The sequence below is a fragment of the Neopelma chrysocephalum genome, unplaced genomic scaffold, assembly GCF_003984885.1.
Source record: "Neopelma chrysocephalum unplaced genomic scaffold, ASM398488v2 Primary Assembly neopelma1_43, whole genome shotgun sequence".
NCBI classification, from domain to species: Eukaryota; Metazoa; Chordata; class Aves; order Passeriformes; family Pipridae; genus Neopelma; species Neopelma chrysocephalum.
The window spans coordinates 2003379-2022829 of record NW_020897702.1 but is presented as its reverse complement, the minus strand read 5'-3'; the positions used below and the strand labels follow the sequence as shown (position 1 = coordinate 2022829).

The 19451-nt window shown below is 34.8% G+C and overlaps 1 protein-coding gene across 1 annotated transcript in view; it reads left to right on the top strand.

Annotated features, from left to right (window-relative positions):
* The window catches only part of NBEA (neurobeachin), a 451136-nt gene that overhangs the window by 116597 nt on the left and 315088 nt on the right, over nt 1-19451 (top strand). The window contains exons 10-13 of the mRNA XM_027677697.1: nt 348-481; nt 11630-11738; nt 13913-14065; nt 14830-14998. Of these exons, the coding sequence (XP_027533498.1) occupies nt 348-481; nt 11630-11738; nt 13913-14065; nt 14830-14998 (565 nt within the window). The remainder of the gene's footprint in view (nt 1-347; nt 482-11629; nt 11739-13912; nt 14066-14829; nt 14999-19451) is intronic.

Here is a 19451-nt window from a genome sequence, read left to right as displayed (position 1 = left end):
AAAGGATTTGTGTGCTAGTGTACAGAGATTGTTATTTTGTATTATATAAGCTCTTAATATAGCTTTCACTTGACCTGTTCTTTCTTTGTTCATTTTCACTTGCAAGAAAAGATTATTTCTCCCTTAAGAAATATAGACTTCATACCTTATATAAGGCACAGTTTGCCATGATAAAGAAGTTTTTCTGTTTATCGTTTGCCTTAAATATAGTGATTATAATTTAAATATAAGTAATGAAAAAAAATTAAAACAAGTTTGCATTCAATTTGGTGTTAAAGTGCTCCCAAATTAAACTGTCCTTTAAAATTGAGATTAATTGAGGTTTTTCCTTTTTTTTATTAATTTAGGATGTGAAAGCTATTGTAACCCACTCCATTCACAGTGCAATTCATTCCATTGGAGGGATCCAAGTTCTTTTTCCTCTCTTTGCCCAGTTAGATAATCGACAGCTGCACGACAGTCAGGTGGAAACAACAGTTTGGTAAGCTACTTTCAACCAAGATTAAAACTAAATAAAGCTTAGAATATTTTTGTTTTTATTGTGGGAATGTGCTATATTTTTCTGCATTTTACCCTTGTTTCCTCGAAAAAAATATTATTTTTTGAAAAATAGTTTACTTTACAATATGTAAATTATACTAATCTGATGAGATTCCAGATGGAACTGGCATAAAATTGATATGAGTAAATAATGAATTCAAGTCACTCTAGAGTCTGTAAGAGTAGTTGGGTAGTGTTATGACAGTTCTTCCAACTTCTGAAAGAAACCAATGTGCTTTTACTTGACAGTGCAGTGTCAAGCTTCTCAAAGTCTGTGTCATTTGAATCTGTATTTCATAACATTCAATATTAATTCATTCATAATCAGAAAGTCATAGAGCTATGATCAGTTATCAGTCAAAATGTTAAAAATGTGGCAGTGACTGGGAACACACTGAGAGAGTTTTAAGCCAGGACCCAGGAAGTCTCTGCTCTAATACTATGGAAGACATCCCTAAGTTGAAAAGCTTGCACAGCTGTTAGATGAATGCTTCCATGTGTATCCTGAAAAGGACTATCTTAAGAGTCTGTCAGTACTCATGCTGACTTAAAATCATGGAATCCTTTAGGATGGAAAAGACCTTTAAGATATTGAGTCCAACCATTAACCGAGCACTGTCAAGTCCATCACTAAACCACGTCCCTAGATGCTACATCTGCACATATTTTAATTACCTCTGAGGATAGTGACTCCTTACTCAAAGCTAGCTCAGCTATAGTTATTTTTGGAAAGATGATCTCCTGCCACTTGTTTGTCAGAGCAGGCTCCTGTCCTAGTGTCAACATAGGATATTTAAACTTCTCAGTAAAAATGTGTGGCCTAAATCTTTGGAGGTAACAAAACTGAAAAGGTAGTGCTGAAGAACTGGTATAGTGTTTCCTTGTAGGATGATCTGTAACCAAAGCCTGATAAAAAGCAGTGTTTAGGGGCCACATAAGCTGACTTTTGTATTTGAATAAATTGTTAAAATAGATGCATAATGCAGAACACATGGCTTATTTTCCTGCTTAGAATATTATTCTATTAATTATTCTGGATATTTCCTATTGCATTAGATAGTTCATTAATAAATTAGTTAACTGAAAAAAAAACAAATACGAAAATTGCCAAAAAATTTGAAAAATTTAGTCAAAGTGATACATTGGCATAATTTCTCATGAAAGATCACTTGTCTCAATTTAAGAAATTAATCAATCTGGTGATGTTTTGTCAGTCATCTGTTTTCCCCTCTGGTAACTCAAGTATAGGTAGCTAAGATGACTGCTGGTTTTTATTTGTTTCTGTAGTGTGAAAAGTTGATGTATTTCATGAGAATATTTAAGTACAATGTTAGAAGTAATACCACTGTCTTAAAAATTGTGAATTCTACTTCCAAGCGGTATAGTGGTGCAAATTATTTTATTCAACATTAAAGACAGAAAAACTGGTTGTGTATTGGCTCATGTGGGATATTTACTTTTTCGTAGTCTGTTTTGCAGGATGTACCTTGCATATATGCAAGTATGGTGAAGTAAGGGAAATAGAAAAAGAATGCTTGGTTTGAAATAAACTCAGAAAAAAAAGTCCCTGTAAATTTTATGTACTGGCAAAGCAGTAGGCAAAAATGTTTTATTCTAATTTAAGGAAGATTATGTGTGTATGTGTCCCTACATAGGAATAAAATACATGTTAAATTCATTAATGATCTGAATCTGTAATAGAAGACTAAATAGAAACTAGATCTGTTTAAAAATTGAGAGCTAATGTAATATAAGTTTGAGAAGTTGAGATAAAGACTAATTCTTCCCAAGTGTGTGGTCTTCCCAGTGAGTGAGAACATTCATAATCAATTTAAAATGTACAGAACATTTCTGGAGTTTGTTGAACTATAAGCAGAAAAAAAAATTGTTCTTGAATAAGTGAATGCAGTTCTGCTATAATTAGATTATATTCTAAACAGAGATCTGTAATTCATTATGTGATTGTACGAATGCATAATACAAGAAGATGTGATCCTAACTCAAGAACATATTCAAAAAATTTTTAAGCAAATGGCTGCTTGATGAGATGTAACTTAAATGTTGAATTACCACAGTTTTGGTGTATGTGCATTATTTTATCATATTGTATTTAATGGGATATTGTTATTGAGAACAATAATACTTTAAGTGAACAATGAAGTAGGCAAATAATAGAACAAAAGATACTTCATGAAAGTATACTGTTATGTTTGTAAAGGCTTGTGTGGCTGTAGAATTTAATTTTTTCTGGTGGCCAAGTGGAGGAACGCAGAAGTTGTACCTCAGTTGTGCTGCCTTCTGTCCTAATGTTTCCTGGGAGGTGAGGATAAATACTTTGATATCCCGGTGTACGTGTCCTAGGTTTCCAGACTACTTTTCTGAATCTTCCTCACCTTCTCTCCTGGAAATACCAAAATCTGTTTAATAACTTCAGGGTTCTCAGTTATTTTTGTTGTTTGGTGGGGTTTTCTTTAACACTGGAAGAGGTTTGTTAATACGACTGTGAGGGAACACCTTGCTTTTCAATCATCTTGATCTGCTTACAACTGCAATTTTTCTATATTAATAGATTAATTGTAAATTAAATTTTAAATTACAAAACAGGGCAATATGAATATATCAAGTTTGTGTTTTAATGGTATTTTTAATAAATGTTCTTTATTCCTGTTTTACGTATACCCCTGTGTGCCTTATCTACATCTTCCATGAGACTAAGTATTGAAATTAACCTACAATTCTGCTTCTGAAACACTGAATAGATTCTTATGCTCTCATACGCTGAAATTAAAAAAATGGAAACTATTCATATCTTAAGTATTTTTTTCTCAGATGAAATAATGCACCTGCTGTTCAGGAGAGTGGTGCTTAACTACATTGCCAAGACTGCTACTTTTCAGCTTGCTTTTCATTACTCTGGTTAGAATAAAAAAATTAGCAGTTTAGGTCAATATGGTGTTTTATGTAATGAAAAGAAACATAGAGTGCTTGTGGTGCGCTGAACGTGACTGGATGCTAGCTGCCCACCAAAGCCACTACATCACTTCCCTCAGCTGGCAGGGGAGAGAAAATATATCAAAAGGCTCTTGAGTCAAGATAAGGGCCGGGAGAGCTCATTCCCCAGTTACTGTCACGGGCAAAACACACTCGACTTGGGGAAATTAGTTTAATTTTTTACCAAACAAATCAGAGTAGGATAATGAGAAATAAAACCAAATCTGAAAGACATCTTCCCTCCACCCCTCCCCTCTTCCTGGACTTAACTTCATTCCTGATTTCTTGATCTCCTTTCCTCAATGGTACAGGGGAATGGGGAATGGGTGTTCCAGTCAGTTCATCACACGTTATCTGTGCGGCTTCTTCCTCCTCAGCGAAAGGACTTCTCACACTCTTCCTCTGCTTCAGCATGGGGTCCCTCCCACAGGAGACAGTCCTCCATGAACTTCTCCAATGTGGATTGCACAAGGCTGCAGTCCTTCAGGAGCAGACTGCTCTAGCATGGTCCCCACAGGGTCACAAGTCCTGTCAGCAAATCAGCTCCCACATGGGCTTATCCCTCCATGGGCCCCCAGGTCCTGCCAGAAGGCTGCTCTGATGTGGGCTTCACACGGGGTCAAAGCCTCCTTCAGGCATCTACCTGCTCTGGTGTGGGGCTCCTCCATGGGCTGGATATTTGCTTCACTATGGACCTCCAGCCTCACCATGTTCTTCACCAGGGGCTGCAGGGGCATCTCTGCTCCCATGCCTGGAGCACCTCCTACTCCTCCTTCTTCACTGACCTTGGTGTCTTCAGGGCTGTTCCTCTCACATATTCTCACTCCTCTCTCTGGTTGCAGTTGTTGGGTGGTTTTTACCCCCACTCTTTTATGCCAGAGGTGCTGCCTCTCTTGCTGATGGACTTGGCCTTGGCAAGCAATGGGTGTGTGTTGGACTCAGCCAGTGTGTTGGACATGGGGAAAGCTGACAGCTTCTTACAGAAACTGACCCTGCAGCCCACCTGCTATCAAAACCTTGCTATGCCAATCCAATACAGTGTTTTTTTCTATTATGAAGCTGCTGTTTTTACATTTGGTTAAATGATATGGTAATATGATAGGAATTGGCTTTGTTCACTTGTGATGTCTTGTATACGGTTATAAACTAATTTGAGTCTGCTGAGCATTGACATACAGACTGACTCTGACAAGGTACTGGGTGTGCAGTCTTTGGTACTGACCCAGTTTCATCCCAGAATAAATAACAAGTGTTAATTCAGATGAGATTGTTGCTTCGGACTGTACTATATTGGGAAAACATTTGAAAATAGAGGGAACTGTATCAGTTTCATTAAATAGGTGAAATCATTCCAAGAATTGTTTTACATACTTTTTCTAGAAGTTCTTAACTGGATTCACTAGATTGCATACACAATGCAATAAAATTTAAAAATACATCTACTGTTTATCATACTAAATAAATACAGTGCCTTAACTCCTTAAAGGTGATATGTACACCCACCTAGAATTTGTAGCAAAGTAAATGTAAGCAACTTTTCAGACAGTTTTATAGCTGACTCTATGTTCACTATTTAATATACATAGCCCTCTTACAGAGTGTATTGCCCACCTATTCTAAGTCGGTGATATGGAGACATTGTTGAAGGAGGCAACAACTCCTGTTCTCTATAAAGTTTATGAAAGTTCCTTTCCCAATGTTAAAATGTAAATGTTTAATGTGTTTTGCTTTGATCAATTAATATCTCATTAAATTTTTCTTTTTTTTTTTTTTTTACTATTTTTTATATTCAGATTATGAGGTTTTAGGTTCCTATCTAGTAGTGTTGCTGCATCTACTTTTTAAGATTAATAGTTTGATAAAAGATAGGCAGTTTTCCTATCAGTTTCTGCAGATATGAAACAGCACAGCTGGACAGGAATTAGGATTTGATGTATTGATTTTTTTATTGACTTATTATGAAAAATCTGTGGATTTCCGATAATTCTTATTCATGTCTTTAGTTTAACTGAATTTATCTTAAGATCATGGTAGCAAATAAGATGAATGCCGTAGTATCCTACTTTCCTAACCTGTCCTCTCATCCTGTCTTTCAAGACTTCTCTTGTCACAGCTGGCACAGGCATTTAAACTTGAGAGCAGGTATGGAAATAATTATTTCTGAGGTTGTTACATTTGCCTTTTTGCCTCTGATGGAGAGCAAAGGTCCCAGTTCATTGCTGCCTGTGGTCTACAATTTAGAGTTTGCAGTGTTGAGTGCTGATAACCCTCTCCCCATGCCTTTCAAAGGGAAGATTGTTGAATATCACTCCTAAAATTTCACATCTCTGGTGGAACCTAGCTGTGCTCGGATAAAATTGGTTGTACTGGAATTTTCCCAAACTGTGACAGCAGGAATATGACTTGCCAAATCAGACTGCCTGGATGATAGTTCCACTGTATCATAGGTGGATAGAAATCCTTTGTAAACTTGTAAACTGCCGTACTCCAGAAGATCCAAGGACTATCAAGGGTGGCTAGTTTACTACTGGAGTCTATATCCCAAAATGTTTTGCCTGTAAGCAGGGATGACTTGCCTCTTCAGTTCTCCACACAACACCTAGTCATCGGACTCGTTTTATTAATGAAACACGTTCAGTAGTCTTCTTTGATTGGCCTCAGCACATGTTACAAGAACAAAAATCAAAAAGGCAAAAGAAACAAATCATTTCGCCTTTCTCTCCAACAAGCTTACAGACAGAAAAAACACAGTTAAACTGAAAACTAAAGAAACACTTTAGAGAACTACCATAGCTGTAGCTCATGGAAACTTCCCCTCCATCCCCACCATCCATCCATCTCCTCTGCTCTGGGTTTATATTACCTCCAGCCTGGTTAGGGGAACCCTTCTTGGCTTTGTGGCACACAGGCTTTAGTGGCCATGACTGCTTAAATATGAATAGAGTGACTATTAATGTTGCAGCAGAGCACTGACTGTTTTAAAACATGCACACATTTTTGATTTCATGATTTAGCAGTGAATGAAAATCCCTTTTTGTATTTCCGAAAGGTATTATAAGTGCAGTGAAAATGGTTTCTCAAATCCTTGCTTAGCCTTTGTGCTTTGATTTTCTTCCTGAAGAACTGAAGTAAGGAAGGGGAAATCACTTCTTATCTTCTGTGCAACATAATATATTACCAATATAGTAATTGGTAGTCCTTCTTCCTGAGGATTTCTAAGTTCATACTGTGAAAAACAGTAAATATTCTGATAAAGTAAGAAATTTCTTAATAAATCAGGCAAACTCATTTAAAACTGTTTGTTAACAATGCAATGTAATGGTCAGCCAGCAGATGAAGACCAATAATAATAATAATAATTTACCTCAATATAGACAGTATTGTGTTCCGAGTTTGAGTTAAGGGGCAAGTACCTTGAGAATTTTTTGTTTAAAAACAAAACAATAATTGTTGTTTTATGATTTTTCTTAATACCGCTTTATCTGTTTATGCTAAGATTAGTTTTCAATAGTTATCATATTAACAGCCTGTGATGAAGTTGATCATACAGTCTTTTTGTATTATTTTGGAGAAGCTGACAATACAAATGGAGTAAGTTTATAAAGGTTCCTTTCTCAAAGAGAATCAGACAAAACAAATACCTGCGTCATTCTCTTTTATGTAGACTCTTAAATTTAAATCATCTGTTATTAATCAAAATACTTAGATCTTCACAGAAACATGCCTACTTTAACTAAAAGTGCCTTTTGTAAAGCCCAATCCAGATAACTTTATAATACACAATACAAGATGGAACTTAAATTAAGGTAAATTTAACAGAGAAAATTATCATGGGAATTAGGAGAGTAGAGAAATTGATCCATGTGGTGGTTTAAAAATAAAATAGTATAAAAGAACAAGAACAGCAAATCCGAGACAAATTTCACTTTTATCCTAATTATGCAAATTCCTGACTTTGAAGGTACTTCTAAGCAGTATCATAACCATTAGAAGTACTACATTGTCATGCTTTGGTCTATAACCTTTTTTCCCTGCTTTTTAGTAGTGGAAAACTACTGGAATTTTTTTCCCTGAAATTATTTATTTTTTCAGTAGCTATCATAGTTCTCTGATTTACTGTTGGTTGACACATATACTTTCATTTTCTATCTGTATCTTTGCTGCACCGCAGACAAACTGATCTGTTCTAGGTGGGGCATGGTATACAGGAGATGTAGGAATGGGCTGAAGTATCCTTTATATTTGCCTTTGTATCTAGGGCAGTTGAAAATAGGCAAGATTGGAGAGAAATTTTGTATGGCAGTGCACAGAATTTTGCAAGTTTAATGTGAGCCCTGCAGCAGTCCGATGCATGTTAGTTGCTGGTAAGTTTGTTAAATTCTGTTTAAAAAATTGTTCATCTTAGAAGACAGTCTTCTAATCAATATTATTTCCCCTCTGTCAACAACAACCTTTTTAAAAGCATGATTTTGACAACCTGGTTCTGCTGATAAAAATTTTTACATTTCAAATCTTCAGGTTTAATTTCTTTTCAGCTGCCAAGGTGACTGCATAAATTGGCTATCCTCAGAAATTGTTAAAAGTTCTGGATACAGTCCTCTAAATTAGACAGACTAAATTCTTAGGATGCAATATTGAGAAGAAGAGATCCATTACATCAGTATGATTTTATATATCTAGATACACACACTTAAATGTTGGCTTGAGTTCAGTCTGAACATGTGGGGAAAGATAAGTTTTGAAGAGGTTTGGAAAGCTTATCTGCGAATTGTTAACTGTTAGGTCTTTTCGGGCAGATTGAATGATCTCTAGCATAAAGTGTGTAAGGTAGAAAACGTAACATATAAAACCAGTGTTGTGTGTAACAACTGTTACTTAGTACAGCTTATTCCTCCTTTCTCCCCCAAAAAAGTTTCACCTGAAACAAGTGTAAGCAACCTCTCTAGGGAAAAAAAAAACACAAACCACAAACACTACATAAAAAACCAAAAAAAATACTCATAAAGAAAACCAAAAAATCAACCCCTCAAACTAAGCATGTAGTCTGTTTTCTGCCTAGCTCTGATCATCATCATCTTCAGGGAGTAATAGCTTCAGTACTGTACATGCCATGAGAATTTAAAAACGTTTCCATTTTGATTTTATAGTTCTTCTAGTAGTTAAAATATTACAGATCTTTTACTTACTTCATTTCCTGCATAATAACATGGACAAACTGCTAAATTTAATTATAATGCTATTTTTTATCAATACTGTGGTCCTATACAGTATTCATCTCAAACTTCATTGTGCCTCTGTGTGCCTGCCAGATGGTTCTCCTTAACTGCTGCTTTTTCTGGTACTTGGATTTTTTTAATGTGCTTGAAGGTGTAATGATGCGTTCACATGTGCTATCCCAAGATTTGAATTTCTATATACTACAATCAAGTGTATTATTTATGGTGACAATCTCGGATAATGCAGAAGGATTAGAAGCTAGAATTACTGCTTGCAGACCTGAGATGACTCTGCGGAGCTGAGTATCTTTTATGTGTCTGGATTGATATATGTTAAAAGCCATTTGGGAATTAAGTAAAAGCATAGCTCATTCACAAAGGTATTGACTGAATTAATACGTTTTCCTGGAACTAGAAACACTGGCCTCACTTTGCAGTAACAGCTAAGGTAGCTCTATGCAGAGCTAATGTGGGTAGGCAAAATTAATTAGTTCAACCACAGCCCACATAAAGATGGTTAATATCTAACAAGTGATATTTGGACTCTGCCTGCATCTGAATTATTACACTTTTTTGAGTTAGTCTTTCTTACATAGAACCAGCTTGTCTGTTTCTGTGTCTGTGGCATGGTTAGGTATAAGCTGGTCACTTGATTATTTCTGAGTTGACTTGTGTTTTTTGTGTGCTTAAATAGAAGGAAAGAGGAAGTGTGTCTTATAACTTGCATTTAGAATCCTATCAGAAGTTCTAACAGTTGTATAGAGATTGTACTGATATAAGAATAGTTCTAGCCCATGAGTTTACATCGAAATTCATAGAATGGGCAAGTAAACTGCAATACAAAGAAAAGGGCTTTTGAGAAAGTACTTGTGGACTGAGAATCTGTTAAACTTAAGTCTGGTGGCATGGTAATGGTAAACCAATCTTTTAAATCCATTTTAAGAATATTTTTGACATTTCAATATAATATTAATAGTATTTGATATTGTAATTTAGATTCTAATCCTGTAAAGATGTATGCTGTTGCCTAACTTCATGCATAATGATTGGTTGTCCTAAGTTGTAAGGTTATTCATAGAGGTTGGTAGTAAGCACCATCTATCCATATGAAATTTTCTTTGACCTATTCAATTAAAAAAAATATTTTCTAAATATAAAACTTCAAGCCTTTATATGATCTTCTTATGGATTTTCATGTATTAAAAATTATTAGGATCTTATTTTATATGACAAATACAATAGAAACTTTTGGTCAGGGTAAGAAAAACTGATGCATACAACCTGGTTTGATATTGATGTGACAGCTTGACAGGCTGTTTTGATAAAAGCCTGTAAATGGGTATTATCTGTGTTTTTTTACTGCTGACACTCTGTGGAGCATTCTGTATGTGATTTTAGATGGATTATTATGACCATTCAACAATAAAGCAAGACAAGGCACTATTTCATGTTCACAGCATGTACTTTGGCTACACTGTGTACTTTATGCATGGCAGCCTTGCTCAACAAATAGAATAAATCTTGTTTTCCTCAGCACATTGATTATTTTTTGGTGCTGGCATGGATTAACCAGTCTCAACATTTATTTCAAAGTAAAAGATTTTATTTGGAGAGCAAGAGAACCTTTAGATGACTAGATACTGTAAGTAAAGTTGAAATTTATAAAATGCAGGTTGGACATTTCCTTTAATTCACTTTTTCATAGCTGCTACCTATGTGAGAACTTTCATGGTTGCAGATACTTGTCTGTACAGCTAGGAACTATTACACCTATTTTATTTTCAGAAAAGGAATAATGACTTTATGTATGCATTGCATATGCACTACAATGCATTCTGTCATCTACCTTTTTGAGATGTTTGAAAAATAATTTTAAATATTTCCTTTCTGTTACAAATATGGTTTGTTTGTTTGTTTATTTTTCCCTTTCCTCTGTTTTTTTGCAACAGATGAGTGTATTTATGTTTCACTCTCATCACCCAAGAATCAATTGTGATTTTTTCCCCCCCTATGGTGCATGGATATGTTTCCATTGCAGGTTTTCATAACAGTTTCACGTTCTTGTCAGTTCTATCCCCTGAAGTCTTCATATCTCTTCTGTTTCTAGACTGTAACCTTCTCTGAACACTTTTTTCCCTCCCTGTGCTTTATGAACACTTCACTTAAAGATACTGCTGGGATGGGCTGCTGGGCAATTTCCTTGTGGTCTCTAAAGTGTTTCTGTGCTTTCCTAACTGGATGAAAAGTGATCCTCAACTTTTATTTGGTCAGGCCTAGATATTATTCCTCTGTTTGGTCTGAAGGAAAGTACAAAAGAAGCTCTCCACCCTGCTCTTGTTTCACTGTTGTTTGTGGTGGGCATTATTGCCCATGTGCATGTTCAGCCATTTAATGCCTCATTTCTGCGGTAATAGTGACTCTAGGGACGGAAGTGTGGAATGATGACATACCTAGTGTCTGCAAATTTTGCTGTTTAGCATAGTTAATGTGGATGGTAAAATGTTTGACACGATCCCTGCCTGCATCTAAGCACTGTCAGCTGGATCCCACAGCATCTCCTGCCTCTTTCAACTGCCAGACTTTTGGCTAGAACTGCAAGCTCCCAGACTGGATATTTAAAACCTGGGATAGTCTTGGTCAAACCAGGAGTACTGACAGAATGATTTTGCACTTATTTGATTATGAATTCCCACTCCTAACACTGTAATATGAGAAAAATAATTGAGAAATTTGTTAAAAGAAAAAGTAAGATTTCTGTTCTTTCAAGAATAAACTTCTTTAAGCCTGTTTCTGTACACTTAATAGCTGGTGATTATTAAGAAAGTAACAGATTGGCTTTTCTGCATTTTTAATCTGAAAAAATTCCTGTTTTTTACATGCAGTGCTACCCTATTGGCTTTCTTGGTTGAGCTTCTTAAGAGTTCAGTAGCCATGCAAGAACAAATGCTTGGTGGAAAAGGCTTTCTAGTAATTGGCTATCTCCTTGAAAAGGTATGTTTGGAGAGCTTTTATTTTTATTCTTAGTATTTCTACTGTCATCGTGGTACTTTCAATCACTTGACTCAAAGGACTGTTTTCAGTTATCACAAAACTGAGGTTCAGTTCAGTTGTCTGAGGAACATTACCTGCCTTCTGGACCAAAGCCCTCATGAAACCCTGTTGCTGTGATTTCATAATCTGCATAATCTGAAAACCAACTACTGTTAGCTATACTAAGACAGCGGTACTTCAACAATTGAATCTCAGGGCTTTGACATTCTTGAATGTCTGCTACTGGATTTTTCATTAGCATGAGGTCAGTGTAGCAATCATTTGAGAAGAAGATAAAACTTATAATCTCACCCTCAAAAAATATACTGAATTTTGAAAAAGAATGATAAATAGTTTGTCTCATTCTGCTCCCTTTGTTATTTGCAGCCAGGAAAATACATTCCTATAGTAGAAAGCATTTATGTTCACTGAATACCTAAAAGCAGACTATTTTCATTGCTTCTACATTTTCAGTACTAAGCAAGTGTGATGTAGAATGTCAAAGAATTAGCCTAAGGTGGTGTTTTTTCCTGTGGTAGGTTTTCTTGTGACATAACCAGAATGAATTTACAAAGCTGTTACCTTCGGTTCTGTAAGTTATTACAGGCTAGTAATGGGCAGGCTAGTGAACCCTCATGGAGTTTCTTTCTCCTGAATAGAGCACTGTGGTTTACGCACATTGAATACGTCAATTCAGAATGTTGTACATGAAATTAAAAAAAAAAATAAATTTGCACACTCTTCTAATTAGCATCTGCTATGATATTAAATTCAGGCTATGTGAATATTTAAAGGATTTTGATTGTTCAAAACACTTGTTACAAAGATACTGTTTTCTGGGGGCTTTGCTGCTGTATTCACTTAGCTACGGTTTTTACTACATATTCACTGATCTGTATTCACTTAGCTATAGTTTTTTAAAATGCTACAAGGTGTTTTATTTTTTTCAGTATATGCTTATATTAATTTGGCATACATGGCAGGAAAAAATCCTTTTGCTTCCTAAGCCAGTCTCAATTTCATTATTTATAAATTATCTGTTGTATCTGTTGTTCATTTGCATGTAATCAAATACTTCAGAGGACAGAAAGCTTTTTTTTTCCTGACTTGAATTTCCAAATGTTTTTGTTCTTATTAGTTGCAGACTATTTATTGTGAATCGTGATGTACAAGCCAAAGGAACTTCAGCATCCAGACTGAACTTGTATTACTGAAAAATAGACTTCAGTTCTAAAAATAACAAATCTGCATATTCCCAGACTGTACTCACAGCAATAAAAATAATTGGAACATAGAATCATATAATCACTTAGGTTGGAAAAGACCTTTAAGATCATCAAGTCCAACCATTAACCCAGCACTGCCAAGGACACCACTAAACCATGTCCCTCAGTGCCACATCTACACATCTTTTAAACACCTCCAGGCATGGTAGTTGAACCACTTCCCTGGGCAGCCTGTTCCAGTGCTTTACATTTTGTAGAGAAGGCAAGGGGAAGGAAGTTTAGTGGCTTTTTTATTAATTTGTTAATTTAGTATACAAAGAAATTTGTCAAAGTCCTCATGCCACATTACTATGTAAGAGCAGGTCTCAACAGTAATTTTATAGCATATGCTATGAAACTGAAAGACTCTCCTGAAATTTGAGGAAACCTTAAACTCAACTCCTTCAAATACCTACTTATGTTTAAGAAACAAAAGCAAGTCTACCAGTAATGTACATTTACATATTGGGACACCCAATTTCAGTAAGACACATCATTAACTTAAAAAGAGTTACGGACTTCGAATGAAATTCTCAAAGCACTCTGCTGTAAAATGTTGGATCCTGACTGGCTTCTAATCAAACAAAAACAAAATCAACCAACCAAAATACCAAACAAACAAAAAAAGAAAAAGTATTTAACTATGATTACTGATGAATATTTTAACTTGTTAAATATAGCCATTAGAAAGACTGTTGATATTATTAGAAAGTAGAAGTTGCCTTCATATGCAATGACATCAAAACACGTGAAGCTGCATGTTTTTAGTAATGATGAGATGGGTGAAAATACTGATTCATAATTCTGCTGTAAGTATATTAAGGAAGAAGGCTTTTCTTTATCTTTGTTCTTCTGATTATTTCCCCCCAGTCATCTAGAGTTCATATAACCAGAGCAGTTCTGGAACAATTTTTGTCATTTGCAAAATATTTGGATGGATTATCTCATGGAGCACCTCTACTGAAGCAATTATGTGATCACATCCTTTTTAATCCTGCTATCTGGATACATACCCCTGCAAAGGTAGTTGTACACTTGAATAATGTTATGACTCTCCTACAACAAAATGAAATGCCTGTATTCTTTTGTAACATGGTACTTAGGTTTTTGGGTTTTTTATTTTAAAATATGGTAATAGCAATGATTTTTTAGATCATGAAGTCTATACCCTGCTTAACTATATACCCCAATGTCTTTTATAAGTTCCTAAAAGTAGTTAAATTATTGGACTGTTTCTGGAAACCCAGTCCCTTTTTCAGTGGTTGCATTACATTGTTTTCCTAAAGATTAAGCATAAAATTATGTATTTTTAATTGTAGGTGAAAGGTGGCACATTTTGTTACACATTAGCGTGAGCTCTCACTTTAATTTAAATTATGTATTTTAGTTTGATAAAATCTATAAAATGTTATTGTTCATCTCTGGTAATAATGAATTAGTTGTTTTCCTAAGTAATCATAGTTGAGATATAATCATAGTTGAACCAAATTGAAAAGTGGCGTGGACCTAAAATCTGAAAATATGTACTTCTAGTATAAAAAGCCAGAATAGAAAACAAGCCTGTATGTTTATCATTACTTGAATCATAGAATCATAGGAAATTTAGTTTGCAAGGGACCTCTGGATGTCATTTCTGGGTATCAGTCAAGTCCCTGCCATAACCAACGTTTTAAAATTTTTTTTTAGTTTTTTATGTCATATCCAAAGTATATATTAAAATAAGTCCTACAACTTAAGGTTACTAATACAGAACTTAGGTTTATGTGGGTAACTGTTTCTTTCTTCAGGTGCAGCTGTCTTTGTATACCTACTTGTCAGCTGAATTCATTGGAACTGCTACAATCTACAACACCATACGCAGAGTAGGAACAGTCCTGCAGTTAATGCACACACTGAAATACTACTACTGGGTGGTTAATCCTGCTGATAGCAGTGGCATTACTCCTAAAGGATTAGGTAAGTACAACACATAAGAAAGGAAATATGAGCATTTCTTGTGTAGGAATATTTATGATGTTATTGTGTGAAAGCTCCTTGGATCTGTAGACAGATCTCTGTATTAGAGCAAATCATTCTAATCCTATACACTATGGCTGTAATGTCATTACATTTATCTGTCTACTTGTGTAAAGCAGAAAGGATTTGGCTGAAAGTCTCTTTAAAAAATAATAGATAAAGGAGAACTTATTAATTTTCTTTTTTCTGTAACTACTACTGTCATGCTGAGTAATTGAATAATTGGGGAATGTTTCAGTACTGTCACATATCCAAATATTCACGAGTGTGACATATCTAACATATAAATTATTGGATTATTCTTTATTTGTAAGTGAGCTGTATGCATATGGTTTTTCTTCAATATTTTTTCAATAAATAAAAGCAGAAGGAACAATTCTTATTCTAAATTAGGTATCTTAATAGGTGTTGAAGTTGTAACTTGTTGAGGCTCACAGAAAGAGCTGCTGTAGGATCTAGAACATCATTTTTAATTCTCTCAGATGAGCAATATTCTTCATAAAATTATTAAAATTTATTTTAAAATACCTAATAAAGTTGTTCTCTGTTCATTTAGATGAAAAGTTTGTAATACTAGATTATGAAAATTAACTGTGGTTGTTACTTAATTAGCTTGAAATCTTTGTCAGTGATAAATTATATTTTCCACTTACACTGATTCTAGATTCCTGCTGCCAAAATAGAACTAAATTCAATTTTGGTACTACAATGAAGGTAGTACCTTCTAACTGAGTTAGACATCTGTCAATTATAGACAGTGGAATGCAGGAGTCAGTTGCCTTAATACAGGTTTCCAGCATCATTATAATCTCTCTGGGGCATCCCACCTGCCTTTCAGAAGTATGCAGGTTTCCTGTGCACACAACATCGTATTTGCTTGTTTTAGATAGATATTTTGCATTTGCTTATTATGGGTAGAGATTTTGCAAGCTTTATGGCATGTCAATTCACACTGGTAAGTATGTTTCGGAATCTGTGTCCTACCCCTAGTTGACAGAGACTTGATAAGTCGTTGTTTTCTAGACAGCATTGGCTCTATTGATTAGATTTCCACTGACCTCAGTGGAAGGTTAGAAGCTGGTTTCACATGTGGGAACTACACTGTAGGTGTCTGAAGTCAGGATGAGCTGAATCCTACCCTGGTACTGTCATTATCCAGCTGCATGCTTTCAGAGCTCTACTCTGTTGATAGTTACACTGCTGTGTTGCATAGGTACAGTTTTACCATCAGACAGGTTAACCATATGTGAGCTCAATGAGGAATTAGGATGTTTAAAACTCAGCTGATCAGTTTATAATATATACATTATGTTTCTGACTGTTGAATGACCAACTGTTGGGAGGTGAAGTTTTCAGGTGTCAACCATATTTACACCGAGATAGAGACCTGGAAAATTGCTTAACTATTTTGAGACTGTAAATTTAATAATACTGTCTATTGGTTATGGCTGTCATTCTTTTGGGGAATTTTGGGGGGGTTTTTTGTTTGGTTGGTTTTTTGACTTTGTGTGTGTGTGTGTTTTATTTGCTTGCTTTTTCTTCTGGTAGTTTTGTTTTGGTTTTAATTTAAAAATTCGCATACTTCTGTGTTGTGATACTACTACCTAACAACACTTTGAAAATGTACTGCAGATTACAAACTGTTTCCCTCTGGCTAGGCTTGCTCTTTAGTGGAATCAGTAACATTTCTTTCTGTAGGAAGTATGGGTTGTTTTATCTCCCCGGATCTTCCTCTCCACAGTTAGCTGTATTTTTGGAGTATTTGTATGTGTACTGCCGGTTGAATAGCAGCAAAAAAGTAGATAGTGTATTCATCAAAATCTGAACAGAAGGCATGAGGTACACAAGGACACAAAATTAGGCATGACAAATGAATCAGTTAACTCTAAATTAGCATATATATGACTGGTTTACTTCCCTACCTCCTCTTTTATTCTTACCTGTTTAAGGGTATATTACCTTGTCTTCTCATTTGTGTTAATTCCAGACAAAATTCTTTTTTTTCTCAGGAAGGCAACTAGGTCAGTCCCTGAAAGGTAATCAGACAGTGCAAATTAGTGGTTGCTTGGTGTAGCAGTTTGACAACAAATATCACAATTTTTAAGGCCTTCATACAGTAGTTGGGAAGGTGTTTGATAAGCTGTGAGGACATGCATGTTTTCAAAAAATGTGGTTTTACCCACTGTATCTGAATGTTTTCATTTTTTTCTTTAGTTAGATTTATAAATAAATTTGACTTTTTAAAGGTTAATATCTGCTTTTTTCCTTGTTCCTTATCCTCTTCTTTCCTCCCTGTGTCTTAGACTACAGAAAGTCCCCTGTAATTGGTATAACTTTAAAGAAGTGTTTTGTAGCATTCTCTTTTCTATCTGTAAAAATGGCTTTCCTTGAGTTGAAGAATGTCAGTGTATCAGAGAGAAAGACCAGTGACATTGCAATGGATGTGAAAACCCAGAACAACTGTGGAATTTTCTCTGTGCAAATCAGCACTAGGATTCTTTTTGCTATTGTTTCACGGATAACTTCTGCTTCTGACTAAGATAGCTGTAATAACTGTGGTAATTTGCAAGCAAATGATTGGGGAAATATAATAATTGCTGAGGTGATGGGTTGCTAAATTTAATTTTACATTAACTTAATTTCTTATTAGATTTTTATCAAATCCACTAGATTTACTCTCAATTGGTAAAATTCCTGAAAACTTTTCAAAATGTTTTATCGCCAGCTTATTACATTGATTTTCTTTACCTGATGCACCAATCCTAGTATTTTGAAAAAGTTAACTCTTCCAGGATTTTGGTTTTGTGCTGATTTTTATTAGCCTGCATACAGCCACTTCTGCCACATGTAACCAGCAAGTTTATAATTTGTTACAATGTAAAATAATGTATAAAAAAGTAATTTGTTAAAGCAAGAAACTTACACTGTAAAAACACAATTAGGTGAATGTTAGATTTGCTGCATTTTAAGTAGCATTTGGTGTCTCAGAATGGAAGAAGAGGACCCATTGTCTATGAACACTAATTTTACTGTATGAAACAGAAAAATGTCATCATGTGAATAAATGGCAGCTGAAACCAAACTGACTTGACATGAGGCTTTTCAGATCTGAAGAAGACTTAAGTGGAAATCTTGCCAATATCCAAAATTTGACTTCATGTGCTATAGCGCCTTCATATAATTTGCTGTCATATTAGAAAGTAAGCTTGTTCATGCAGACATTTTGGTGGTGTGATGTTTTCTTGTCTTCTAGGCATATCCTTTTTTATGTGGCAATACTTAAACACTTTTTAATATTAGTAGTTTGATTTACTATTACCTGCAGACAGTTGCTCTGCTTCAGGGTTTTATTGCCTTCCTCTGTGTTAATAAAGCACAAAGTGGGTGAATTTTCTGTACTGACAGTTTAGTATCCCTTGAAGTTTCCCATTTGGCTAGTGCAGTTTTCTTTTAAAAATTAGTTTTCCCCTTGTTTCTCCTAGTATTAAGCTTATAAAATGGGAGGTATAAGTACTTTGAATTATTTAAAAGGCTCAAATACTTATTTTAAATTTGGGGTTGTATCTTCTCTTTTGTTATTGGTTTCCTGTTTCATTGTGATATTTCTTCTTGGATTCAGAATACTGAATTCATATTGGTCTTTTTTTTTCCTTCTGAAGTATTAGAAACACTGTCTCAAAATGTGAAATTATCACCTTGCTCAATAATTATATTTAGTAGGTTTTGTATTTTAGGTATAGATCCACATAGTGAAGGTGAGTTATCTGTTTAAAGTGACAAGTTATACTTTTCTTTTGGTGTTGTTTGTTTTAAATTTAAAAGGAGCATAAAAAGTCAAACCAATTTGCACAGGAAAGAATGACTGAATTTTATTACTTCTTTTTTAAACTTGAACTGTGGTTATAGCTATTTTTCTTGATTTGCCACATGCATGCCTTTAATATTTTGTTAAATCATATGGAATAAGGATAATAGGCTTGCCCAGCAGTTGCAGTATCTAAACACACAGCAAAGAGGCAATGGAGTGAAAATTATCTAAAATATATAACTTCATTCTGAATTATTTCTTTTTGTGGATTTGGGAAATGAATAAGAGGATAAGTGAGGAGATAGTCAACTCTATCTTGCTATTGGTAGATGGTAGATGGAGCATTTCAATGATACTTCAAGCTGCCAGAGACATCTTAGCATTCTGCTATCAGTCGTTGTCTTTGATGTTTTGTCTTTTCAAGATATACTCTAGACTGATATTTAAAGATTAGCCAAGCTGTAATTGTCTTTCTGAAGGAGCAAAATACATCTATTTTAATATCAAAGCAATAGAGAAAAATTTAAACACACTTTTTTATTTTCATCTTTGGATGTCTACTAACTATTGGATAGTTTAATTTCT